General features: G+C 41.5%; 1 protein-coding gene across 1 annotated transcript in view; it reads left to right on the top strand.

Moving 5' to 3' along the window:
* The window catches only part of slc22a21 (solute carrier family 22 member 21), a 97,669-nt gene that overhangs the window by 56,735 nt on the left and 13,434 nt on the right, over window positions 1-27,500 (top strand). The window contains exon 7 of the mRNA XM_034177990.1: window positions 4,512-4,726. Within this exon, the coding sequence (XP_034033881.1) occupies window positions 4,512-4,726 (215 nt within the window). The remainder of the gene's footprint in view (window positions 1-4,511; window positions 4,727-27,500) is intronic.

The raw sequence follows: 27,500 nt of genomic DNA, 5'->3' as shown, positions 1-27,500 counted from the left end.
CGCTTAGGTGTGTTCTAAAGTCGCCTGCAAGCTCTCATAGACCACCATACCTCCTACTTATAAAATAATCAAAATCATTCAAATAGATAGCAAATAGTAAGGGTGATAAGTTCTCACCCTGTCTAACACCAATATTACAGGTGAAGAAATCGGATTTGACATGGTTGTTGACAACACAGGATTTAGCATTTTCATACATATTATAAATGACAGCGACAAGTTTTCCATTTATATTGTGTGCAATCAGCTTTGACAATAGAGAGGATCTGTCAACGAAGTCGAATGCCTTTTTGTAATCAATGAAAGCACAATATACCTTTAGTTTTTTCTGTTGATATAGACTGATAATCGAGTGTAAGACAAAAATATGATCGAATGTCAAGTAACCTTCACGGAAGCCAGCCTGCTCTTCTCCAATAATTCCAATAGCATCAAGAGAGTTGGTTAGCCTAGCATTAATAACTGCAGTGAAACACTTGCCAATACAACTAAGTAATGTGATGCCTCGATAGTTGTCAGGGCTATCTGGACATCCTTTGTTTTTATATAATGGCTTGATCAGCCCTATTGTCCAATCACATGGGATCTGTGTACAAGATTTTAAAAAATCAAGTAGTAAGGTTTCCATACTGTCGGGGCTGTTTTTTAAAAATTCATTAATAATATAATCAATTCCACAGGCTTTGTTATTTTTTCATTTTTTTAGCTGGTGTCTCACAATATTCTCACTGAAAAAGGTATCAGGATCATTTTTAGATTCGAAGGGGTGGTTAGCAGAGTTATTATAATTAAATGTATCTAGACAGAGCTCCTGGGCAGAAATAAACGGATCATTATCCTTAGTCATTATGTCTCTCTTGTCTCCGGGTATAGATGATGTGGATGAGTGGGTTGCTCCAGTCTGCATCATGGTGCTGTGATGTGTTTGAGTCCTCATACCTATTGTTCATATTTGTCCAGCTCCTCGATGTTCCTTATTGCCATAACCTTTGCTTGTTCTGGTGATCCGTTCAGTTTGATGAATATTTTACAGTTTGAAGTCCATGTGTGCTGGATTTTTCCCTGTTTCTTTAAGAAGCGTGCTTTCCTGGCGATGTCGGCATTCCGTTTGGTGAGATGTTCATTGATGAATACGTTTGTCCCTTTCAGTTTTCTTCCTTGTTTTAACAGTGCTGTTTTGTTTTCTGTTGATGAATCTCATGATGACGGTTCGTTTATCACCGTCATTTCTCTGGGGCAGAGGGTGGCACGCTTCAATGTTATTTAAATCCATTTCTATACCTTTAGATAGGAGGAAATCAACAACCTGTTTTTCCACAGAGCTGACCTCCTGTTCACTGAGATCCCCTCTGCTCTCATCTGTTACCACCCGTGCGTAGGACCGTGGTTTGATGTGAAGACCTGTGATGATGACGTCGTTGATTCTGGTGTACTGCTCCAATTCAGCCACTCTATTTTCCAGCTGCACCAGATGCCGGTCTTTCTCGGTGTTCTGGAGCCGTAATGCCTTCACCTCCTCCACCAGATCCATGATTGATTTCTGTTGCTGCTTCACAACAGAAATCTCCTCTGATAGAAAGTCCAGAGATTTTTTAATATCGTCACCTTCCTCCGCTGTCAGAACCTTCTTAGGCCCCATGGTCGGCTTATGGGCAGCTTGACGATCGCCGATGTTAACAGCCTGCATTGTTTGTCACCGGGATGGATCTGCACTGCGCTGGTGCCGCGCGGCCTCGGTGTTTCCGCGCTGATGGATCCGCGGTGGCTGCACGAGGCCTCGGGGAAGCGGCACTCGTGACGCGCGGCTTTAATGACGCAGCGCGCGGCCTCAGTGAATTCACCACGTTGAGCGGGCCTCGGACGTTGCTGCTGTCCAGTCGCGGGGCTAAGTTGCCGGTTGAGGTGGTATTCCCACTGTCCGGGTTGGCAAACACCGGCGTGGCAGATGGCAACTACAAACACCACCTCTGAAAACTCAGGTACAAACTTTTTGCAGCTCGCTCTGACGACACGCAGCTCTCTAGTGACGACGTGTGTCGTGTGTTGGTTTAAAGATAAATGTGTGTAAATCACAGAGGTTTTGAGAAAAATCATCCATCTTCTCTTGAGTCATATCTTACATACATCAAGATTAGCAATGGTTTTGAACAATTTGTGTACATCGTCAGCATTGAAAGCATCTATGTATTTCTGTTTACAATCATCAAACCATTTTGTTTTAATAAGGGTCTGTTTCAAAGGCACTTCTAAACTAGTATTGTGGTCTGAGCTAGCTTCATAAATGCAAGAATGTTTTTTTGAGTTTCACTATAATGGGGTTATGTTTGTCAGATAAAAGTCTGTCAAACATGTCTAGTTCAAAATTCAAAACATGTGGCAATAGCTCCGGGCTTGCCACGGCATAATCAATAGTGCTTTCTTTGTCACAGGTTGTTTGACCAGTTCCTAGATCCATACCAAATCAACTATTAATATTCACACCTACACTTTGGCAAAAGTCAATCATTTTATGACCTTTGTTAACGTGTTTATCTTCATTATACCTTTCAGTGCAAATATCAAGGGCATCTAGGTTGGTTTTTACATTACAAATTTCAAATTTCATCACCATTTCTGAGAGGCCACATGTGTTAGTGAGATGGTCTTCTATTGATGTGAAATCAGATAATAAGCCTGTTCGCGAGTTCCAGTCTCCTATAAGTAGGAACGGTAGCCCATATTTTGTATGTAAATCAAGACAATCATTAGTATCAAAAATATCTGGGTTATAATACTTGGAACCTTCATGGGGTATATAAACAATACCAATGATGCATTCTACACCCATTATTTCCTTTTCAAATTTTAACCACAGAAGACATTCACTGTTATGTATTTGCTTGATAAGCCTAGAGTATTGTTCTCTATATAAAAATGTAATACCATGTAGGGATGTTCTGTAGCTCTTTTTTGAGTTGTATACAGTTATACCTTAAATTACATGAACAAAATTGTCGGTCTTTGTTTCAGTTAATCCAATAAAATCATATTTGCCAATATACTTTTCAAAAATACCTTCATTCCACTTAGAATGTAAACCACATACGTTCAGTCCAATGAGACTAATCTGATTTTCCTTGTGTTTGGCACAGTAGTCGTGATCTAAAAGCACAATGTCCGGGGATGTTTCACATTTAATCGTCGTGGGTAAATCCGTGGATAAAGCCTCGAGCTCCTAAAACTTAAAGTAGATCCCAAGGCTATCAACGTTCTCCTCAGTCCAGCCAAGCTTGTGTAAATCCTCTGGAGAGTCATACATCTTCTTGATGTCTCTGTCACCATCTTTCACTACGACAAATAAGTTGCCCTCGATGGACCAAGCCCTTTGCATGCCCGCATCGTCCTTCAGTGCCTTCATGAGTTTGGCCCGGAGTTGGGTGAGATCATCGTTGATAAGACAGCTAATAATAATAACAGCTAATTTGATTAGCTGTTATGCTCAAGTCTTCTTTTATTTATTTATTTTTTTCTGGGGACTTTACAGTGCGACACACTGGCCTGGCATATGTACTACAACGTTAAACGAAGCTTTGAGGCACAGAGTTTGCCTCGAACATTTTTTTGTAGTTGAATTATTCGAGTTACTCGACAAATTATTTCAGCCCTAATATATATATATATATATATATATATATATATATATATATATATATATATATATATATATATATATATATATATATATATATATATATATATAATTTCCATTTTCCATCCTATCACAACTTTTTTTCTGATTTGGGGTTGTATGTCCGATGAGGTTGAATATGATCATGATAAGGTTTCATCAACGGCCGCCTCCCGACCACCGCACATACTTTTTTTTGCAAATTTCAGCTGTTTCTTCCCCCCTTATCCCTAACCAGGTGTTACAATATGAAAAACCCCGTGGCAGTGGTATTCAACTCAAAGTGATTAACATCACTTTGAGTAGATGGAATCAGTTAATCACCTGGTGGAGTGGGTGGTTGCAAAGAAAACTTGCACCCTCTCTGCCCTTTCTGGAATGAGTTGAATACCCCTGCTCTATGGAGGTAGTGTGGTTAGGTCACTTGCACAGCTAGTTTTTAATTTCCTTTGAACTTTTGACAAATGGGTCTCGATTAGGATTTAACTGTACAGGACCATTTTAGTCTATTTTCACCAAAGTTTGATCCAATTTAAATTTTTGAAATTTTTGACTTTAAATTGTTTTCACTTAATTAGCACGGTTAGCATGGTTAAATATTACTAAGAGCATTTTGAACAATTTTAGAGCAAATTTTGATCTGTCTTCAATGGGAGGTAGACAATCATAGGAACCGGTGTAAGTCATCAACATAAGGATTCTCAGCACACAAATCTGCGTCAGTAATATAGATAATTGTTATCTTTCAACTGTCAATGTTTGTTGGTAGGATCCAGTTATGCATTTTGACAGTAAATTTTGAATTATGCAATTTCATTTGAACTTTGACATTTCCTTTCTCCAGGGGTAGTGTGGCTCTCTCATACTATGGGCTTTCCCTGAACACTTCGAACCTTCATGGTAACATCTTCTTCAACTGTTTCATGTCAGCTCTGGTTGAGATACCTGCTGACATTTTATCATGGATAATGTTTCGCTGGTGTTCAAGACGACTGACTCTCTCAGCCACCATCACCATGTCAGGATTGTTTCTCTTCATCATACAGTTAATACCTGCAAGTATGAAACACCACTGTACACTTTTAAACTCCTTGATTGACATAACTCATCACTCATCTTTTCTTAAATATGATATGACACTAAGCTAGCCTTCTGAGTTTAATTGACTGACTACTAGGCCAAGCCAACCTGCAAACTGAAGTCTTTCCTTAGGTGTGGCATCTAGCATGGGAGTGACTTCCTCTTTCTGTGCATGAGGTCTCACCTATCTGTTGGTGTGTAGGTGTGTGTGTGTGTGGCTGACTCACCGCCTGCTCCGTCTGTCATCCTTGTGACCAGCTCTCCCTATCTGGCCAATTGACAGGAGGCAGTTTGCATGTGGAAATACATAAACAATGAATGGTGTACATAGACTCAGTCTCTTCCTCTACTAATATAGCAGTGTCCTTGGCATCCATTGCATTCTCCCATCTCTCCACAGCAAAACCGCCACATTCACTCACACAGATTTGACAAATATACGCAAGTGAGACAGCCTGACACCACCCCCCACCACCACCAGGTATTCTTTCAGTGATGATGCTGCCAAATCCCCGCCGACTGCAACACATCAATACCCTAATTATGTCCCTCAAATGCACTCATTACATACAATATCTAAGGCAAGAGAAAAATAATGGTTTTGATTGGAAGGCAATTTTTCATTGAAAGAGGAATACTCCATGAAAATTCAGTAAGGTATATATATATATATATATATATATATATATATATATATATATATATATATATATATATATATACACTCAACAAAAATATAAACGTAACACTTTTGGTTTTGCTCCCATTTTGTTTCCCAGTTTTATCACACAGCACAATGCCACAGATGTCGCAAGATTTGAGGGAGCGTGCAATTGGCATGCTGACAGCAGGAATGTCAACCAGAGCTGTTGCTCTTGTATTGAATGTTCATGTCTCTACCATAAGCCGTCTCCAAAGGCGTTTCAGAGAATTTGGCAGTATATCCAACCAGCCTCACAACCGCAGACCAAGTGTAACCACACCAGCCCAGGACCTCCACATCCAGCATGTTCACCTCCAAGATCGTCTGAGACCAGCCACTCGGACAGCTGCTGAAACAATCGGTTTGCATAACCAAAGAATTTCTGCACAAACTGTCAGAAACCATCTCAGGAAAGCTCATCTGCATGCTCGTCGTCCTCATTGGGGTCTCAACCTGACTCCAGTTCGTCGTCGTAACCGACCTGAGTGGGCAAATGCTCACATTTGCTGGCGTTTGGCATGTTGGAGAGGTGTTCTCTTCACGGATGATGCGAAGGAGATGTGTTGCACTGCATGAGGCAAATGGTGGTCACACCAGATACTGACTGGTATCCCCCCCCCCCAATAAAACAAAACTGCACCTTTCAGAGTGGCCTTTTATTGTGGGCAGTCTAAGGCACACCTGTGCACTAATCATGGTGTCTAATCAGCATCTTGATATGGCACACCTGTGAGGTGGGATGGATTATCTCAGCAAAGGAGAAGTCCTCACTATCACAGATTTCGAGTGGTTTGTGAACAATATTTGAGGGAAATGGTGATATTGTGTATGTGGAAAAAGTTTTAGATCTTTGAGTTCATCTCATACAAAATGGGAGCAAAACCAAAATTGTTGCGTTTATATTTTTGTTGAGTATATATATATATATATATATATATATATATATATATATATATATATATATATATATATATATATATATATACGAGGTCTATTAGAAAAGTATCGGACCTTATATTTTTTGCAAAAACCTGATGGTTCTAAATCAAGCCTACTTGCGTGAGCCAACCTTGAACCTTGGTGCGCATGCGTGAATTTTTTCACGCCTGTCGATTGCGTCAGTTGCTGACAAGCAGCATTTGAGTGAGGACGTGTGCAGCACGCTGGGCGGATTTTTATTGCAAGGAAAATGATGGAACAAGTGCAGCAGCGCTACATCGGATTATCTTTTTAGATAACTTTAAAAACCATTATCGGACTAATTATCTTCTAATAAATTGTCGTCCGATAACTGAACAACGGCAAACATTTTTAAAATTTAAATTCAGTTGAGACCTATCTGTTAAAAGTTTGCTAAGAGATGTATAGTTCCACCCTCTGCAAACAGAAGAGAGCTGCTTTCAGGAGAAACCAGTATCCTCTGCAGGCAAAGGAGAAGTGGTCACAAAAAAAAAAAAAAAATCATTTTCTTTGACACCATACTGATACGCTGGCAATATCACCCAAGTCATCCAGAGGCATGTATGGTTCAAATTTTAACCAAACTAATTTTGGACAAGTTATTTAAAATTACTGTCATCCCACCCGGAAAATGAACATTCTTTGAATGTTCATTGAATGTTTGCATGAGAACGTTTGCAAACATGGCATGAACATTGGATGAACATCATATGAACAAAGAATGAGGACAGGTAATGTTTGCATGCAAACATTCAATGAACATTATACAGACATTCACAAATGTTCACAAACATCATGTGAACAGAACATTAAATGAACATTTGTAGAATGTTCGAATGCTAACATTACCTGTGCTCATTCTTTGTTCATATGATGCTCGTGCAATGTTCCTGCTCAATATATGAGGTCTGTCCATAAAGTATCGTACCTTTTTATTTATTTTTTTAACTATATGGATTTGATTCATATGTTTTCACGTCAGACAAGCTTGAACCCTTGTGCGCATGCGGGAGTTTTTCCACACCTGTCGGTGACGTCATTCGCCTGTGAGCACGCCTTGTGGAAGGAGTGGTCCCGCCCCGTCGTCGGATTTTCATTGTCTGGAAATGGCGGAATGATTTGGGGCTTTTTTCCATCAGAATTTTTTCAGAAGCTGTTAGAGACTGGCACCTGGAAACTATTTGAAAAATTTATCTGGCTTTCAGTGAAAATTTTACGGGCTTCACAGAGAATAAGGTCTGTTAGTACAGCTTTAAGGAGCCCTTTAAGGACGCTCAGCGCGCCGCGCTCCGAGCTGCGACGACACGGCACAACCCACCGGACCATTTCTGAGCTGATGGCTCTGTGGATACGAGACCGTCGTGTGCTCTTTCTCTGGTTATCACAAGAGCTGGACATCAGCCACTCTCCAGCAGATTTCACTTTTAACAAGAGATTTTGTCATGGAAAGCCGCGCGGAGGCTTATATATATATATTATATATTATATATATATATATATAGTTTAAAAAAAGTAAAAAGGTACGATACTTTATGGACAGACCTCGTATCTACAATTTTTTTGTGATTTTTTGAATTTTGAAACAAACTTTATAAATGTTTTAAAATTCAACAGGTTTTATTCAAATAATAACTTGCAATGTATTCATGGCATTCACATATAAAATCAATAATAATAAAATCAAGTTTTAAGCCTAATCTTAAAAGTAGAGAGGGTGTCTGTCTCCCTGATCTGAATTGGGAGCTGGTTCCACAGGAGAGGAGCCTGAAAGCTGAAGGCTCTGCCTCCCATTCTACTCTTAAAAACCCTAGGAACTACAAGTAAGCCTGCAGTCTGAGAGCGAAGCGCTCTATTGGGGTGATACGGTACTATGAGGTCCCTAAGATAAGATGGGACCTGATTATTCAAAACTGAAGGCTTTTCAGGGAACTTTTAGGACAACCTGATAATAATGAATTACAATAGTCCAGCCTAGAGGAAATAAATGCATGAATTAGTTTTTCAGCATCACTCTGAGACAAGACCTTTCTAATTTTAGAGATATTGCACAAATGCAAAAAAGCAGTCCTACATATTTGCTTAATATGCGCATTGAAGGACATTTCCTGATCAAAAATGACTCCAAGATTTCTCACAGTATTACTAGAGGTCAGGGTAATGCCATCCAGAGTAAGGATCTGGTTAGACACCATGTTTCTAAGATTTGTGGGGCCAAGTACAATAACTTCAGTTTTATCTGAGTTTAAAAGCAGGAAATTAGAGGTCATCCATGTCTTTATGTCTGTAAGACAATCCTGCAGTTTAGCTAATTGGTGTGTGTCCTCTGGCTTCATGGATAGATAAACTGGTGGTTGGCTCTCACTGCGGTATTGTATCACTTCCTGTTCCGGAGCACAGCGGTGTTTTGCTGTATCTGTTAGCTGTTTAATCTTCACGTGCCTTAACTAAAGCACTCCCTCTGCTGAATCACCTCTAAATTATTTACACATTATTCACTTTGTGTGTTTTTAGGAATCCGCTAGCTTAGCGCAGCTACTAGCGCTTAGCCGGTTTAGCATGGCAGCTTCTCCTGTCTCTCCCACACTTTTCTGCTCTGGGTGTGAAATGTTTAGTTATTCCTCGTGTTGGGAAAGTGTAGTGACACGGACCCACAACAGGGGGCGTAAATGAACGGACAATAGAGGGAGTTAAATTTGAACACTTTACTGTTGTGAATGTCACAACCACACACAGCAGATTATAGAATAAATACAAGTCAATGGATAAAGGTGTCGTGTGGGCAGGCTCGACGATAGGAGACGTCCGTCTGGAGAAGAACCGGAACCACAGGATTGCCACCGCCACCGAACCCGAAGGATACTGGAGCCGCCAGGTCTCGAGTCCCCCAGGTGGCCACCGTCTCAGCGTGTCGGATCTGGTACTGCTGGCAAAGAGCAAAGACAGTCAAGTGTGGGTGTGTGTACACCCCGTAACAACAACGGTGGGAATTCCACCTCCACCTCTAACACACACTCGTGCAGCATCTGAGTAACCACTTATCTGGTGGGAAGTAGAACGAAACAGTCGCGGCCCACGCCGGTCCTCTGGGTAGACAGCTGCAACAAAGTAGCTCTTGAAATCGCTTATTACAATATGCAGGCAGAGAAAGTTACCTCCAAAGAAGTACGATATCTCGGCGACGTGGTGGAGGCGTCATCCTGCTTTTATCCGGGGTGAAGTGCAGATGATCGGTGACAGCTGTCATAGTTGATGAGTGACAGCTGTCACCTCGGCTGTTCCTGTAAGGCGGCAGCGCCCCTCGTGCCTGAAGCCCGCACTTCAGGCAGGGCGCCCTCTGGTGGTGGGCCAGCAGTACCTCCTCTTCTGGCGGCCCACACAACACCTCGGCCTCCTTTAGCAGTAATGGTACTTGTAATAAGTGTAGCTTATTCGTAGCTTTGGAGGCCAGGCTGGGCGAATTGGAGACTCGGCTCCGCACCGTGGAAAATTCTACAGCTAGCCAGGCCCCTGTAGTTGGTGCGGACCAAGGTAGCTTAGCCGCCGTTAGTTTCCCTCTGGCAGATCCCGAGCAGCCGGGAAAGCAGGCCGACTGGGTGACTGTGAGGAGGAAGCGTAGCCCTAAACAGAAGCCCCGTGTACACCGCCAACCCGTTCACATTTCTAACCGTTTTTCCCCACTCGACGACACACCCGCCGAGGATCAAACTCTGGTTATTGGCGACTCTGTTTTGAGAAATGTGAAGTTAGCGACACCAACAACCATAGTCAATTGTCTTCCGGGGGCCAGAGCAGGCGACATTGAAGGAAATTTGAAACTGCTGGCTAAGGCTAAGCATAAATTTGGTAAGATTGTAATTCACGTCGGCAGTAATGACACCCGGTTACGCCAATCGGAGGTCACTAAAATTAACATTGAATCAGTGTGTAACTTTGCAAAAACAATGTCGGACTCTGTAGTTTTCTCTGGGCCCCTCCCCAATCGGACCGGGAGTGACATGTTTAGCCGCATGTTCTCCTTGAATTGCTGGCTGTCTGAGTGGTGTCCAAAAAAATGAGGTGGGCTTCATAGATAATTGGCAAAGCTTCTGGGGAAAACCTGGTCTTGTTAGGAGAGACGGCATCCATCCCACTTTGGATGGAGCAGCTCTCATTTCTAGAAATCTGGCCAATTTTCTTAAATCCTCCAAACCGTGACTATCCAGGGTTGGGACCAGGAAGCAGAGTTGTAGTCGTACACACCTCTCTGCAGCTTCTCTCCCCCTGCCATCCCCTCATTACCCCATCCCCGTAGAGACGGTGCCTGCTCCCAGACCACCAATAACCAGCAAAAATCTATTTAAGCATAAAAATTCAAAAAGAAAAAATAACATAGCACCTTCAACTGCACCACAGACTAAAACAGTTAAATGTCATCTATTAAACATTAGTTCTCTCTCTTCTAAGTCCCTGTTAGTAAATGATATAATAATTGATCAACATATTGATTTATTCTGCCTTACAGAAACCTGGTTACAGCAGGATGAATATGTTAGTTTAAATGAGTCAACTCCCCCGAGTCACACTAACTGCCAGAATGCTCGTAGCATGGGCCAAGGCGGAGGATTAGCAGCAATCTTCCATTCCAGCTTATTAATTAATCAAAAACCCAGACAGAGCTTTAATTCATTTGAAAGCTTGACTCTTAGTCTTGTCCATCCAAATTAGAAGTCCCAAAAACCAATTTTATTTGTTATTATCTATCGTCCACCTGGTCGTTACTGTGATTTTCTCTGTGAATTTTCAGACCTTTTGTCTGACTTAGTGCTTAGCTCAGATAACATATTTATAGTGGGCGATTTTAACATCCACACAGATGCTGAGAATGACAGCCTCAGCACTGCATTTAATCTATTATTAGACTCAATTGGCTTTGCTCAAAATGTAAATGAGTCCACCCACCACTTTAATCATATCTTAGATCTTGTTCTGACTTATGGTATGGAAATTGAAGACTTAACAGTATTCCCTGAAAACTCCCTTCTGTCTGATCATTTCTTAATAACATTTACATTTACTCTGATGGACTACCCAGCAGTGGGGAATAAGTTTCATTACACTAGAAGTCTTTCAGAAAGCGCTGTAACTAGGTTTAAGGATATGATTCCTTCTTTATGTTCTCTAATGCCATATACCAACACAGTGCAGAGTAGCTACCTAAACTCTGTAAGTGAGATAGAGTATCTCGTCAATAGTTTTACATCCTCATTGAAGACAACTTTGGATGCTGTAGCTCCTCTGAAAAAGAGAGCTTTAAATCAGAAGTGCCTGACTCCATGGTATAACTCACAAACTCGCAGCTTAAAGCAGATAACCCGTAAGTTGGAGAGGAAATGGCGTCTCACTAATTTAGAAGATCTTCACTTAGCCTGGAAAAAGAGTCTGTTGCTCTATAAAAAAGCCCTCCGTAAAGCTAGGACATCTTACTACTCATCACTAATTGAAGAAAATAAGAACAACCCCAGGTTTCTTTTCAGCACTGTAGCCAGGCTGACAAAGAGTCAGAGCTCTATTGAGCCGAGTATTCCTTTAACTTTAACTAGTAATGACTTCATGACTTTCTTTGTTAATAAAATTTTAACTATTAGAGAAAAAATTACTCATAACCATCCCAAAGACGTATCGTTATCTTTGGCTGCTTTCAATGATCCTGGTATTTGGTTAGACTCTTTCTCTCAGATTGTTCTGTCTGAGTTATTTTCATTAGTTACTTCATCCAAACCATCAACATGTCTATTAGACCCCATTCCTACCAGGCTGCTCAAGGAAGCCCTACCATTATTTAATGCTTCCAACTTAAATATGATCAATCTATCTTTATTAGTTGGCTATGTACCACAGGCTTTTAAGGTGGCAGTAATTAAACCATTACTTAAAAAGCCATCACTTGACCCAGTTATCTTAGCTAATTATAGGCCAATCTCCAACCTTCCTTTTCTCTCAAAAATTCTTGAAAGGGTAGTTGTAAAACAGCTAACTGATCATCTGCAGAGGAATGGTCTATTTGAAGAGTTTCAGTCAGGGTTTAGAATTCATCATAGTACAGAAACTGTTGTGTGGGCCGCCAGAAGAGGTACTGCTGGCCCACCACCAAAGGGCGCCCTGCCTGAAGTGCGGGCTTCAGGCACGAGAGGGCGCTGCCGCCACGGACACAGCCGGGAGTGACAGCTGTCACTCATTAATTCCTGACAGCTGTCACACATTCTTCATCATCACACTCCATAAAGACCAGACGTCATCTCCACCTCGTTGCCAAGATATCGTACTTCATTGTAGGTAATATCCTCAGCCTTTTTGTGTTTATCTGTAATCTGTACATTGTGAGTGTTTGCAGGCGTACCGGTTCCTTGTTTTGTGGAAGCTGAGTGAGTGCAGGACGGCACTCTTTTTCTCTGAGGGATCACTGCAAACACATCAGCATATTGAGTGAGAGGTGGAGGTGGCATTCCCACCGTTATTGTTACTGGGTGTACACACACCCACACTTGACTGTCTTTGTTCTCGCCAGCAGTACCAGATCCGACAGTCGGGGACGGTGATCACCTGGGAATTCGGGACTTGGCGGCTCCAGTATTCTCTGGGTTCGGTGGCGGAGGAAATCGTGTGGTTCCGGTTCATCTCAGGACAGACGTCTTCTATCCTCGAGCCTGCCCACACGTCACCTTTGTGATTTGACTGTAATTATATTCTGAGGTTGTCTGTATATTCGTTGTGCACGTTTCACAACATTAAATTGTTACTTTTTGGCTCATCTATTGGCCGTTCATTTGCGCCCCCTGTTGTGGGTCCGTGTCACTACACTTTCACAACAGAAACAGCATTAGTGAAGGTTACAAATGATCTTCTTATGGCCTCAGACAGTGGACTCATCTCTGTGCTTGTTCTGTTAGACCTCAGTGCTGCTTTTGATACTGTTGACCATAAAATTTTATTACAGTGATTAGAGCATGCCATAGGTATTAAAGGCACTGCGCTGCGGTGGTTTGAATCATATTTATCTAATAGATTACAATTTGTTCATGTAAATGGGGAATCTTCTTCACAGACTAAGGTTAATTATGGAGTTCCACAAGGTTCTGTGCTAGGACCAATTTTATTCTCTTTATACATGCTTCCCTTAGGCAGTATTATTAGACGGCATTGCTTAAATTTTCATTGTTACGCAGATGATACCCAGCTTTATCTATCCATGAAGCCAGAGGACACACACCAATTAGCTAAACTGCAGGATTGTCTTACAGACATAAAGACATGGATGACCTCTAATTTCCTGCTTTTAAACTCAGATAAAACTGAAGTTATTGTACTTGGCCCCACAAATCTTAGAAACATTGTGTCTAACCAGATCCTTACTCTGGATGGCATTACCCTGACCTCTAGTAATACTGTGAGAAATCTTGGAGTCATTTTTGATCAGGATATGTCATTCAAAGTGTATATTAAACAAATATGTAGGACTGCTTCTTTGCATTTACGCAATATCTCTAAAATTAGAAAGGTCTTGTCTGAGTGATGCTGAAAAACTAATTCATGCATTTATTTCCTCTAGGCTGGACTATTGTAATTCATTATTATCAGGTTGTCCTAAAAGTTCCCTGAAAAGCCTTCAGTTAATTCAAAATGCTGCAGCTAGTGTACTAACGGGGACTAGAAGGAGAGAGCATATCTCACCCATATTGGCCTCTCTTCATTGGCTTTCTGTTAATTCTAGAATAGAATTTAAAATTCTTCTTCTTACTTATAAGGTTTTGAATAATCAGGTCCCATCTTATCTTAGGGACCTCATAGTACCGTATCACCCCAATAGAGCGCTTCGCTCTCAGACTGCAGGCTTACTTGTAGTTCCTAGGGTTTGTAAGAGTAGAATGGGAGGCAGAGCCTTCAGCTTTCAGGCTCCTCTCCTGTGGAACCAGCTCCCAATTCGGATCAGGGAGACAGACACCCTCTCTACTTTTAAGATTAGGCTTAAAACTTTCCTTTTTGCTAAAGCTTATAGTTAGGGCTGGATCAGGTGACCCTGAACCATCCCTTAGTTATACTCAACAAAAATATAAACGCAACACTTTTGGTTTTGCTCCCATTTTGTATGAGATGAACTCAAAGATCTAAAACTTTTTCCACATACACAATATCACCATTTCCCTCAAATATTGTTAACAAACCAGTCTAAATCTGTGATAGTGAGCACTTCTCCTTTGCTGAGATAATCCATCCCACCTCACAGGTGTGCCATGTCAAGATGCTGATTAGACACCATGATTAGTGCACAGGTGTGCCTTAGACTGTCCACAATAAAAGGCCACTCTGAAAGGTGCAGTTTTGTTTTATTGGGGGGGGGGGGGGATACCAGTCAGTATCTGGTGTGACCACCATTTGCCTCATGCAGTGCAACACATCTCCTTGGCATAGAGTTGATCAGGTTGTCAATTGTGGCCTGTGGAATGTTGGTCCACTCCTCTTCAATGGCTGTGCGAAGTTGCGACGACGAACTGGACTCAGGTCGAGACCCAGATGAGGACGACGAGCATGCAGATGAGCTTCCCTGAGACGGTTTCTGACAGTTTGTGCAGAAATTCTTTGGTTATGCAAACCGATTGTTTCAGCAGCTGTCCAAGTGGCTGGTCTCAGATGATCTTGGAGGTGAACATGCTGGATGTGGAGGTCCTGGGCTGGTGTGGTTACACGTGGTCTGCTGTTGTGAGGCTGGTTGGATGTACTGCCAAATTCTCTGAAACACCTTTGGAGACGGCTTATGGTAGAGAAATGAACATTCAATACACGAGCAACAGCTCTGGTTGACATTCCTGCTGTCAGCATGCCAATTGCACGCTCCCTCAAATCTTGCGACATCTGTGGCTTTGTGCTGTGTGATAAAACTGCACCTTTCAGAGTGGCCTTTTATTGTGGACAGTCTAAGGCACACCTGTGCACTAATCATGGTGTCTAATCAGCATCTTGGTATGGCACACCTGTGAGGTGGGATGGATTATCTCAGCAAAGGAGAAGTGCTCACTATCACAGATTTAGACTGGTTTGTGAACAATATTTGAGGGAAATGGTGATATTGTGTATGTGGAAAAAGTTTTAGATCTTTGAGTTCCTCTCATACAAAATGGGAGCAAAACCAAAAGTGTTGCGTTTATATTTTTGTTGAGTATATGTTGCTATAGACTTAGACTGTTGGGGGGTTCCCATGATGCACTGAGTGTTTCTTTCTCTTTTTGCTCTGTATGCACCACTCTGCATTTAATCATTAGTGATTGATCTCTGCTCCCCTCCACAGCATGTCTTTTTCCTGATTCTCTCCCTCAGCCCCAACCAGTTCCAGCAGAAGACTGCCCCTTCCTGAGCCTGGTTCTGCTGGAGGTTTCTTCCTGTTAAAAGGGAGTCTTTCCTTCCCACTGTCACCAAGTGCTTGCTCACAGGGGGTCGTTTTGACCGTTGGGGTTTTTACGTAATTATTGTATGTTCTTGCCTTACAATATAAAGCGCCTTGGGGCAACTGTTTGTTGTGATTTGGCGCTATATAAATAAAATTGATTGAATGATTGATAAAGCTGGGTATCATCTGCGTAACAATGAAAATTTAAGCAATGCTGTCTAATAATACTGCCTAAGGGAAGCATGTATAAAGTGAATAAAATTGGTCCTAGCACAGAACCTTGTGGAACTCCATAATTAACCTTAATCTGTGAAGAAGATTCCCCATTTACATGAACAAATTGTAATCTATTAGATAAATATGATTCAAACCACCTCAGCGCAGTGCCTTTAATACCTATGGCATGCTCTAATCTCTGTAGTAAAATTTTATGGTTAACAGTATCAAAAGCAGCACTGAGGTCTAACAGGACAAGCACAGAGATGAGTCCACTGTCTGTGGCCAAAAGAAGATCATTTGTAACCTTCACTAATGCTGTTTCTGTACTATGATGAATTCTAAAACCTGACTGAAACTCTTCAAATAGACCATTCCTCTGCAGATGATCAGTTAGCTGTTTTACAACTACCCTTTCAAGAATTTTTGAGAGAAAAGGAAGGTTGGAGATTGACCTATAATTAGCTAAGATAGCTGGGTCAAGTGATGGCTTTTTAAGTAATGGTTTAATTACTGCCACCTTAAAAGCCTGTGGTACATAGCCAACTAATAAAGACAGATTAATCATATTTAAGATCAAAGCATTAATTAATGGTAGGGCTTCCTTGAGCATCCTGGTAGGAATGGGGTCTAATAGACATGTTGATGGTTTGGAGGAAGTATCTAATGAAAATAACTCAGACAGAACAATCTGAGAGTAAGAGTCTAACCAAATACCGGCATCACTGAAAGCAGCCAAAGATAACGATATGTCTTTGGGATGGTTATGAGTAATTTTTTCTCTAATAGTTAAAATTTTATTACGGAGGGCTTTTTTATAGAGCAACAGACTCTTTTTCCAGGCTAAGTGAAGATCTTCTAAATTAGTGAGACGCCATTTCCTCTCCAACTTACAGGTTATCTGCTTTAAGCTGCGAGTTTGTGAGTTATACCACTGAGTCAGGCACTTCTGATTTAAGGCTCTCTTTTTCAGAGGAGCTACAGCATCCAAAGTTGTCCTCAATGAGGATGTAAAACTGTTGACGAGATAATCTATCTCACTCACAGAGTTTAGGTAGCTACTCTGCCCTGTGTTAGTATATGGCATTGGAAAACATAAAGAAGGAATCATATCCTTAAACCTAGTTACAGCGCTTTCTGAAAGACTTCTACTGTAAAGAAACTTATTCCCCACTGCTGGGTAGTCCATCAGAGTAAATGTAAATGTTATTAAGAAATGATCAGACAGAAGGGGGTTTTCAGGGAATACTGTTAACTCTTCAATTTCCATACCATAAGTCAGAACAAGATCTAAGATATGATTAAAGTGGTGGGTGGACTCATTTACATTTTGAGCAAAGCCAATCGAGTCTAACAATAGATTAAATGCAGTGTTGAGACTGCCATTCTCAGCATCTGTGTGGATGTTAAAATCGCCCACTATAATTATCTTATCTGAGCTAAGCACTAAGTCAGACAAAAGGTCTGAAAATTCACAGAGAAACTCACAGTAACGACCAGGTGGACGATAGATAACAACAAATAAAACTGTTTTTTGGGAGTTCCAATTTGGATGGACAAGACTAAGAGTCAAGCTTTCAAATGAATTAAAGCTCTGTCTGGGTTTTTGATTAATTAATAAGCTGGAGTGGAAGATTGCTGCTAATCCTCCGCCTCGGCCCATGCTACGAGCGTTCTGGCAGTTAGTGTGACTCGGGGGTGTTGATTCATTTAAACTAACATATTCATCCTGCTGTAACCAGGTTTCTGTAAGGCAGAATAAATCAATATGTTGATCAATTATTATATAATTTACTAACAGGGACTTAGAAGAGAGAAAACTAATGTTTAATAGATCACATTTAACTGTTTTAGTCTGTGGTGCAGTTGAAGGTGCTATGTTATTTTTTCTTTTTGAATTTTTATGCTTAAATAGATTCTTGCTTGAAATTGGTGGTCTGGGAGCAGGCACCGTCTCTACGGGGATGGGGTAATGAGGGGATGGCAGGGGGAGAGAAGCTGCAGAGAGGTGTGTAAGACTACAACTCTGCTTCCTGGTCCCAACCCTGGATAGTCACGGTTGGGAAGATTTAATAAAATTGGCCAGATTTCTAGAAATGAGAGCTGCTCCATCCAAAGTGGGATGGATGCCGTCTCTCCTAACAAGACCAGGTTTTCCCCAGAAGCTTTGCCAATTATCTATGAAGCCCACCTCATTTTTTGGACACCACTCAGACAGCCAGCAATTCAAGGAGAACATGCGGCTAAACATGTCACTCCCGGTCCGATTGGGGAGGGGCCCAGAGAAAACTACAGAGTCCGACATTGTTTTTGCAAAGTTACACACCGATTCAATGTTAATTTTAGTGACCTCCGATTGGTGTAACCGGGTGTCATTACTGCCTACATGAATTACAATCTTACCAAATTTACGCTTAGCCTTAGCCAGCAGTTTCAAATTTCCTTCGATGTCGCCTGCTCTGGCCCCCGGAAGACAATTGACTATGGTTGCTGGTGTCGCTAACTTCACATTTCTCAAAACAGAGTCGCAAATAACCAGAGTTTGTTCCTCGGCGGGTGTGTCGCCGAGTGGGGAAAAATGGTTAGAAATGTGAATGGGTTGGCGGTGTACACGGGGCTTCTGTTTAGAACTACGCTTCCTTCTCACAGTCACCCAGTCGGCCTGCTTTCCCGGCTGCTCGGGATCTGCTGGAGGGGAACTAACGGCGGCTAAGCTACCTTGGTCCGCACCGACTACAGGGGCCTGGCTAGCTATAGGATTTTCCAAGGTGCGGAGCCGAGTCTCCAATTCGCCCAGCCTGGCCTCCAAAGCTACGAATAAGCTATACTTATTACAAGTACCATTACTGCTAAAGGAGGCCGAGGAATAACTAAACATTTCACACCCAGAGCAGAAAAGTGCGGGAGAGACAGGAGAAGCCACCATGCTAAACCGGCTAAGAGCTAGTAGCTGTGCTAAGCTAGCGGATTCCTAAAAACACACAAAGTGAATAATGTGTAAATAATTTAGAGGTGATTCAGCAGAGGGAGTGCTTTAGTTAAGGCACGTGAAGATTACACTGTGAAACAAATCGTTATCTAGTTAACTAGATCAATCTAACTGTGCAGATTAAACAGCCATCAGATACAGCAAAACACCACTGTGTTCCGGAACAGGAAGTGATACAATACCGCAGTGAGAGCCAACCGCCAGTAGGCTCTCCTACTGTTTACACCACCTTTACACAACACAACCATGAACCATGAGTTAAAAAAAACTTTATCATTCATATTTTTTTAGATTTTTTTTTTTTACCATTTTTCAGAGATTCTGCCAGAGTATGTAAAATTGTGAGCACTACTGTATGTATGTATGTATAACCTCAATTCCAGTGAATTTGGAATGTTGTGTAAAATGCAAATAAAAACAGAATACAATGATTTGCAAACCCTCTTCAACCTATATTCAATTGAATACACCACAAAGACAAGATATTTAATGTTCAAACTGATAGACTTTTTTGTTTTTGTGCAAATATTTGCTCATTTTGGAATGGATGCCTTCAACACATTTCAAAAAAGCTGGGACAGGGGCTAAAAAAGACTGGGAAAGTTGATGAATGTCTAAAGAACACCTGTTTCCACATTCCACAGCTGAACAGGTTAATTGGAAACAGGTGAGTGCCATGATTGGCTGTAAAAGGAGAATCCCAAAAAGGCTCAGCCATTCACAAGCAAAGATGGGGCGAGGATCACCACTTTGTGAACAACTGTGTGAAAAAAAATAGTCCAACAGTTTAAGAACAATGTTTCTCAATATTCCACTGCAAGGAATTTAGGGATTCCATCATCTACAGTCCATAATATAATAATATATTCTCTTCAGATTCTCTGAGTAGAAGATTCAGAGAATCTGGAGAACTTTCTACACGTAAGCGGCAAGGCCGAAAACCAACATTGGAAGGTCGTGACCTTCGATCCCTCAGTTGGCTCTGCATTAAAAACCAACATCATTGTGTCAAGGATCACTTCAGGATCAGGAACAGCTCAGGAAACCATTGTCAGTTAACAGTTCGTCACTACATCTACAAGTGCAAGTTAAAACTCTACCATGTATCATTAACATCCAGAAATGCGGCTGCCTTCTCTGGGCATGAGCTCATTTGAAATGGACAGAGGCAAAGTGGAAAAGTGTGCTGTGGTCTGATGACTCCGCATTTCAAGTTGTTTTTGGAAATCATGGACGTCGTGTTCTCCGGACAAAAGAGGAAAAAGACCATCCAGATTGTTACCAGCACAAAGTTCAAAAGCCAGCATCTGTGATGGCATGGGGGTGTGTTAGTGTCCATGGCATGGGCAACTTACACATCTGTGATGGCACCATCAATGCGGAAAGGTACATCCAAGTTTTGGAGCAACACATGCTGCCATCCAAGCAGCTGGTCTGCTCTGCGTCAGCCTGATCCCATCAGATCTCAGTAGCTAAGCAGTACAGGATGTGGTTCGTACTTGGATGGGAGACCTCTTTGGAACACCAGCCCCTGTGTGAGTTTCTCCAGGTAACACTGGAGTTGTGCCAGGAAGGGCATCCAGCTTAAAACTTGTCCCAAATACCAGTGCGGATCTGGCTGTATCCGCTGTGGCGACCCTGAACAAAAACAGGAGCAGCTGAATGGACAACAACATGCTGCCATCTAAGCAATGTCTTTTTCAGGGATGGCCCTGCTTATTTCAGCAAGACAATTCCAAGCCACATTCTGCAAGTGTTACAACAGCGTGGCTTCGTATTTAAAGAGTGCAGGTACTAGACTGGCCTGCCTGCAGTCCAGACCTGTTGCCAGTTGAAAATGTGTGGCGCATTATGAAGCATTAAATACGACAATGGAGACCCCGGACTGTTGAACAACTGAAGTTGTACATCAAGCAAGAATGGGAAAGAAATCCACCTACAAAGCTTCAACAATTACTGTCCTCAGTTCCCAAACGCTTATTGAGTGTTGTTAAAAGGAAAGGTGATGTAACACAGTGGTAAACATACCACTGTCCCAGCTTTTTTGAAACATGTTGCAGGCATCCATTTCAAAATGTGCAAATATTTGCACAAAAACAATAATGTTTATCAGTTTGAAGATTAACTATCTTGTCTTTGTAGTGTATTCAATTGAATATAGGTTGAAGAGGATTTGCAAATCATTGTATTCTGTTTTTATTTCCATTTTTCACAACATCTTCTCTGGAATTGGGGCTGCATGTATCTCAGATACAAATTCAGACTGCAGACTGTCGAACATAAAGAGCAATCCAGACATAAGGGCTTCAGTAAGGAAATCTAGGCTGTGTAAGACAGGTAATAGGCACAGACAGCGCTACAAAATATACAAGTCAGAAGTCTAGTTATCATATGTTGATTTAGTACAAGTTTTACACTGAATGCCCTTGCTGATATAACTGCCAATGCACAGGGAGAATGGAGCAGAGATGGTCGTGAAGCACATACTTTAAATTCAATTTATTTCATTTATATAGCGCCAAATCACAGCAAAGCTGCCTCAAGGTGCTTCACACAAGTAAGGTCTAACCTTACCAACCCCAAGAGCAGGGGTATTTAACTCCAGTCCCCGAGGGCTGGTGTGCTACAACTTTTACAATAGTGTTCAGAATAATAGTAGTGCTATGTGACTAAAAAGATTAATCCAGGTTTTGAGTATATTTCTTATTGTTACATGGGAAACAAGATACCAGTAGATTCAGTAGATTCTCACAAATCCAACAAGAGCAAACATTCATGATATGCACACTCTTAAGGCTATGAAACTGGGCTATCAGTAAATAAAAAGTAGAAAAGGGGAGTTCACAATAATAGTAGCATCTACTGTTGACGCTACAAACTCAAAACGTTTATGTTCAAACTGCTTTTTTAGCAATCCTGTGAATCACTAAACTAGTATTTAGTTGTATAACCACAGTTTTTCATGATTTCTTCACATCTGCGAGGCATTAATTTTGTTGGTTTGGAACCATGATTTTGCTTGGTTACTAGTGTGCTTGGGGTCATTGTCTTGTTGAAACACCCATTTCAAGGGCATGTCCTCTTCAGCATAAGGCAACATGACCTCTTCAAGTATTTTGACGTATCCAAACTGATCCATGATACATTGTATGCGATATATAGGCCCAACACCATAGTAGGAGAAACATGCCCATATCATGATGCTTGCACCACCATGCATCACTGTCTTCACTGTGAACTGTGGCTTGAATTCAGAGTTTGGGGGTTGTCTCACAAACTGTCTGCGGCTTTTGGACCCAAAAGAACTATTTTACTCTCATCAGTCCACAAAATATTTCCATTTCTCTTTAGGCCAGTTGATGTGTTCCTTGGCACATTGTAACCTCTTCTGCACGTCTTTTATTTAACAGAGGGACTTTGCGGGGGATTCTTGCAAATAAATTAGCTTCACACAGGCGTCTTCTAACTGTCACAGCACTTCCAGGTAACTCCAGACTCTTTGATCATCCTGGAGCTGATCAATGGGTGAGTTTTTGCCATTCTGGTTATTCTTCTATCCATTTTGATGGTTGTTTTCCGTTTTCTTCCATGCGTCTCTGATTTTTTTTTGTCCATTTTAAAGCATTGGAGATCATTGTAGATGAACAGCCTATAATTTTTTGCACCTGCGTATAAGTTTTCCCCTCTCCAATCAACTTTTTAATCAAACTACGCTGTTCTTCTGAACAATGTCTTGAACGTCCCATTTTCCTCAGGCTTTCAAAGAGAAAAGCATGTTCAACAGGTGCTGGCTTCCTCCTTACATAGGGGACACCTGATTCACACCTATTTGTTCCACAAAATTGATGAACTCACTGACTGAATGCCACACTACTGTTATTGTGAACACCCCCTTTTCTACTTTTTTAAATAATAGCCCAGTTTCATAGCCTTACGAGTGTGCATATCATGAATGCTTGGTCTTGTTGGATTTGTGAGAATCTACTGAATCTACTGGTACCTTGTTTCCCATGTAACAATAAGAAATATACTCATAACCTGGATTAATCTTTTTAGTCACATAGCACTACTATTATTCTGAACACTACTGTAGATGTGTCCCTGGTCCAACACACCTGAATCAAATGGCTGAATTACCTCCAGAGTATGCAGTCAAGTTCTCCAGAGTGTTAGTAATGACCTTGTTAATTGACTCAGGTGTGTTGAAGCAGGGATCATTCCACAAAACAGGTGCATGATAAGAGAAAGCTCTTTGACCCGCAGTCTTTTTAGTAACCAGACTGACACAAAGTAGTCCTGCTCCCTGAGAATGCAGAGCCCGGGCCGGTATTAAGGGTTTAATTACGTCAGCTAAGCAGGGAGGTGCTCGTCCATGAATAATTTTATAGGTTAAAAGCAGAACCTTAAAATCTGATCTCACAGGGCCAGAAAGCCAGTGAAGAGATGCCAAAATGGGTGTAATGTGGTCAAACCTTCTGCTTACTGTCAAAAGTCTGGGAGCAGCATTTTGAAGCAATTGAAGACCCCTAATGCTGGACTGCAAATGCATGAATCAGGGTCTCAGCATCAGCCATAGACAGGATGGGATGAATTTTGTCCTATATTTTGCATGTGGAAGAAAGCAGTCCTCGTAATATCTCTAATGTGGAGGTCAAAGGACAACATAGGATCAAAAATTACCCCAAAGTTCCTCACTTTGTCAGTGTGATGTATGACACACGAGCATAGGCTAATCATTAGCTGGTCAAATTGATGCCGGTGTCTCACTGGACCAAGAACCATCATTTCAATCTTGTCATAGTTTAAAAGTAGGAAATTGCTAGACATCCAGCTTCTCACTGATGCAAGGCAATCCAGGATTTTATATGAATGAGATTACCAGCAGTTATCAGCATGTATAACTGAGTGTCATCAGCATAGCAATGAAAGGTAATCCTAAAATGCCGTAATACGTGCCCAAGGGATGCTACAGTGGGGTAAAAAAGTATTGAATCGGTCCCTCATTGTCCAAGTCCTCCTATTTAGAAAGATGAGAGAGGTCTGTAATTTTCATCATAGGTACACTTCAACTATGAGAGACAAAATGAGAAAAAAAAATCCAGGAAATCACATTGTAGGATTTTTAAAGAATTTATTTGTAAATTATGATGGAAAATAAGTCAACCACAAGCAAGCAAGATTTCTGGCTCTCACAGACCTGTAACTTCTTTAAGAAGCTCTTCTGTCCTCCACCTGTTACCTGTATTTATGGCATCTGTTTGAACTCGTTATCTGTATAAAAGACACCTGTCCACAGCTTCAAACAGTCAGACTCCAAACTCAACCATGGCCAAGACCAAAGAGCTGTTGAAGGACACCAGTAAGAAAATTGTAGATGTGCACGAGGCTGGGAAGAGTGAATATACAATAATCAACCACGCTGGTGTGAATAAATCAACTGTGGGACCAACTGTAAGAAAATAGAAAACATAGAAGACCATTGATTATCTCCCTGGATCTGGGGCTGCACGTGAGATGTCATCCCGTGGGGTCAAAATGATCATGAGAACGGTGAACAAAAATCCCAGAACTACACGGAGGGACCTGATGAATGACCTGCAGAGAGTTAGGACCAAAGTAACAAGGCTACACACTACGCAGAGAGGGACTCAAATGCTGCAGTGCCAGGCGTGTCCCCCTGCTTAAGTCAGTACGTGTCCAGGCCTGTCTGAAGTTTGCCAGAGAGCATATGGATGATCCAGATGATCCCAGGATTTGGAGAATATCATGTGGTCAGATGAAATCAAAATAGAACATTTTGGTAAAAACTCAACTCATCGTGTTTGGAGGAAGAAGAATGCTGAGTTGCATCCCAAGAACACCATACCTACTGTGAAGCATGGGGGTGGAAACATCATGCTTTGGGGCTGTTTTTCTGCAAATGGGACAGGACGACTGATCTGTGTTAAGGGAAGAATGAACAGGGCCATGTATCGTGAGATTTTAAGCCAAAACCTCCTTCCATCAGTGAGAGCATTGAAGATGTAACATGGCTGGGTCTTCCAGCATGAGAATGATCCCAAACACACCGCTCGGGCAATGAAGAAGTGGCTCCGTAAAAAGCATTTCAAAGTCCTGGAGTGGCCAAGCCAGTCTTCAGACCTCAACCCCATAGAAAATTTGTTGAGGGAGTTGAAAGTCCATGTTGCCCAGCGACAGCCCCAAAACATCACTGCTCTGGAGGAGATCTGCGTGGAGGAATGGGCCAAAATATCAGCTACAGTGTGTGCAAACATGGTGAAGACTTACAGGAAACGTTTGACCTCTGTCATTGCCAACAAAGATTATGTTACAAAGTACTGAGATGAACTTTTGTTATTGACCAAATACTTATTTTCCACCATAATCTACAAATAAATTTGTAAAAAAAAAAAAAAATCCTTCAATGTTATTTCCTAGATTTTTTCTCATAGTTGAAGTGTACCTATGTTGAAAATTACAGACCTCTCTCATCTTTCTAAGTAGGAGAACCTACACAATCAGGGACTGACTAAATACTTTTTTACCCCACTGTATGTAAAGGGAGAAAAGCAGGGGCCATGTGACGGACCCCTGTGGAACCCCAGATTTCATGTTTACATTCGAGGTAGTGTTGGTCAAAACACAGTGAGAATGACTGGTCAGGTATATGTCAACCATGTAAGGGCATTCCCAGTAATCTCAAAATGATTCTCCAGCTTATTGAGTAGAATATGGCGATCTGTGGTATCCAACACAGCACTAAGCTCTAACAGCACCAGAACCGTAGTGGTGTTCGAATCCATTGCAAGCAGAAGATCAGTCACCACTTTAATGAGAGCTGTCTGTGTGGAATTATATATTCTAAATGCAGACCTTCTCTTTTGGAAGCAGGTACTCTAGCCATTTGCATCACTATGCACTCAGTAATGTGTTTTGGCTACTACTCTGGTCAGTACTTGCACCGACTGTCTGTTGGTTAAGGTCAAGTCCAGTAAGTTTAGTGGATCCATTAGTGAGTAGTGAGTGAACTTTCACTCAGTTTGCTGATGCTGATGAGTAAGTACAGTAGTGTTCAGAATAATAGTAGTGCTATGTGACTAAAAAGATTAATCCAGGTTTTGAGTATTTTCTACTTTTTTTTTTTGCTAATAGCCCAATTTCATAGCCTTAAGAGTGTGCATATCATGAATGCTTGGTCTTGTTGGATTTGTGAGAATCTACTGAATCTACTGGTACCTTGTTTCCCATGTAACAATAAAAAAAATACTCAAAACCTGGATTAATTTTTTTAGTCACATAGCACTACTATTATTCTGAACACTACTGTACATGTCTACGTTGAAGTAATTCTGACTGAGTAATTCTTGGTTTGCGACTTGATCATGACCTACAGTTGGAGGTTTACATACATTCATCACAGGCATGGATATCAAGGTAAATTTGGGCTTTTAATGTTGTCCTTGAACTGTTCTTTTGCCAAGGTGGAATGATTGTGCAGAATATACATCATTAAAGGCCCCTTAATGAGCCTGAATGGTGTATGAAGGAGGATTCGAATGGCACTCGTGAAAAATCTGAGAGTGAGAGTTGTTTTATTTCATGTCATTTAATTAATTCTTTGTTTGCTTCCATGGGCATGGTTCATGAACAAAAAGGAACAGACGGATGTTAATTCTTGTATTTTCTGCTCCTTATAACAGGAATGAAAATTTTAACAACAACAAAAAAGGAATCCATTTGTTTCCTCAGGGCTCCTTCACACATAGTATGAATGTCGCTGAATTGTGCATGAAGTGCACATGAAGCAGGAACTGTATGCAATACGTGTAAAATCGTAGCTGCCTCCAACGCCTCGTACACCTGTTGCTACAACTATTTGCGCACATCAGCGGCTGAAAGAGAGTGTGCCCTGTGACTTCTGGTATGGCGACCGAGTCGAGTGGTTGTACAGGAGGCAGCTCCCGGGCAATCTTTTTGTCCACTTTCAATACACACTACCAAGAGTGAATTTTCATGCGTCGCTGTATTTGACAACATTACCTACACACCTTGAGACGATGTTGTCCAAAAATAAGTCCCAGAAGGGAAAAGGAGGAGAAACCATTCAGGAGGCTAAACTAGCTACAGCTCCAGCTAGCCCCAATGCTAACCCGGCGCTAACAATCGCAGATCTGAAAGCAGAGCTTGAGAGAAACAGAGTGCCAATTTCATCGGAAATTCAGGCATTTCTGTCACCGTCAACTTTAAATGCTGTTCGTGCAGCTGTGGAAGACTGTGGCCCACGCGTCACTTGAAACAGCGCGCTTGGACTACAGCGACAGACTGACGAGCCTGGAAGCTCAGGTCGAGCACCTAGAGGCTGAAAAAAGACACGTGAAATCAAAGACGGACCGACCTCGAAAACCTCTCCAGTCGCAAAAACCTGAGAATCATTGGTTTGCCAGACGATACGGAGGGTCGCTCGGCT

This window comes from Thalassophryne amazonica, chromosome 9, assembly GCF_902500255.1.
Source record: "Thalassophryne amazonica chromosome 9, fThaAma1.1, whole genome shotgun sequence".
Taxonomy (NCBI): Eukaryota; Metazoa; Chordata; class Actinopteri; order Batrachoidiformes; family Batrachoididae; genus Thalassophryne; species Thalassophryne amazonica.
Note: the sequence above shows the minus strand (reverse complement) of the source record. Positions and strands in the feature narration are given on the sequence as shown.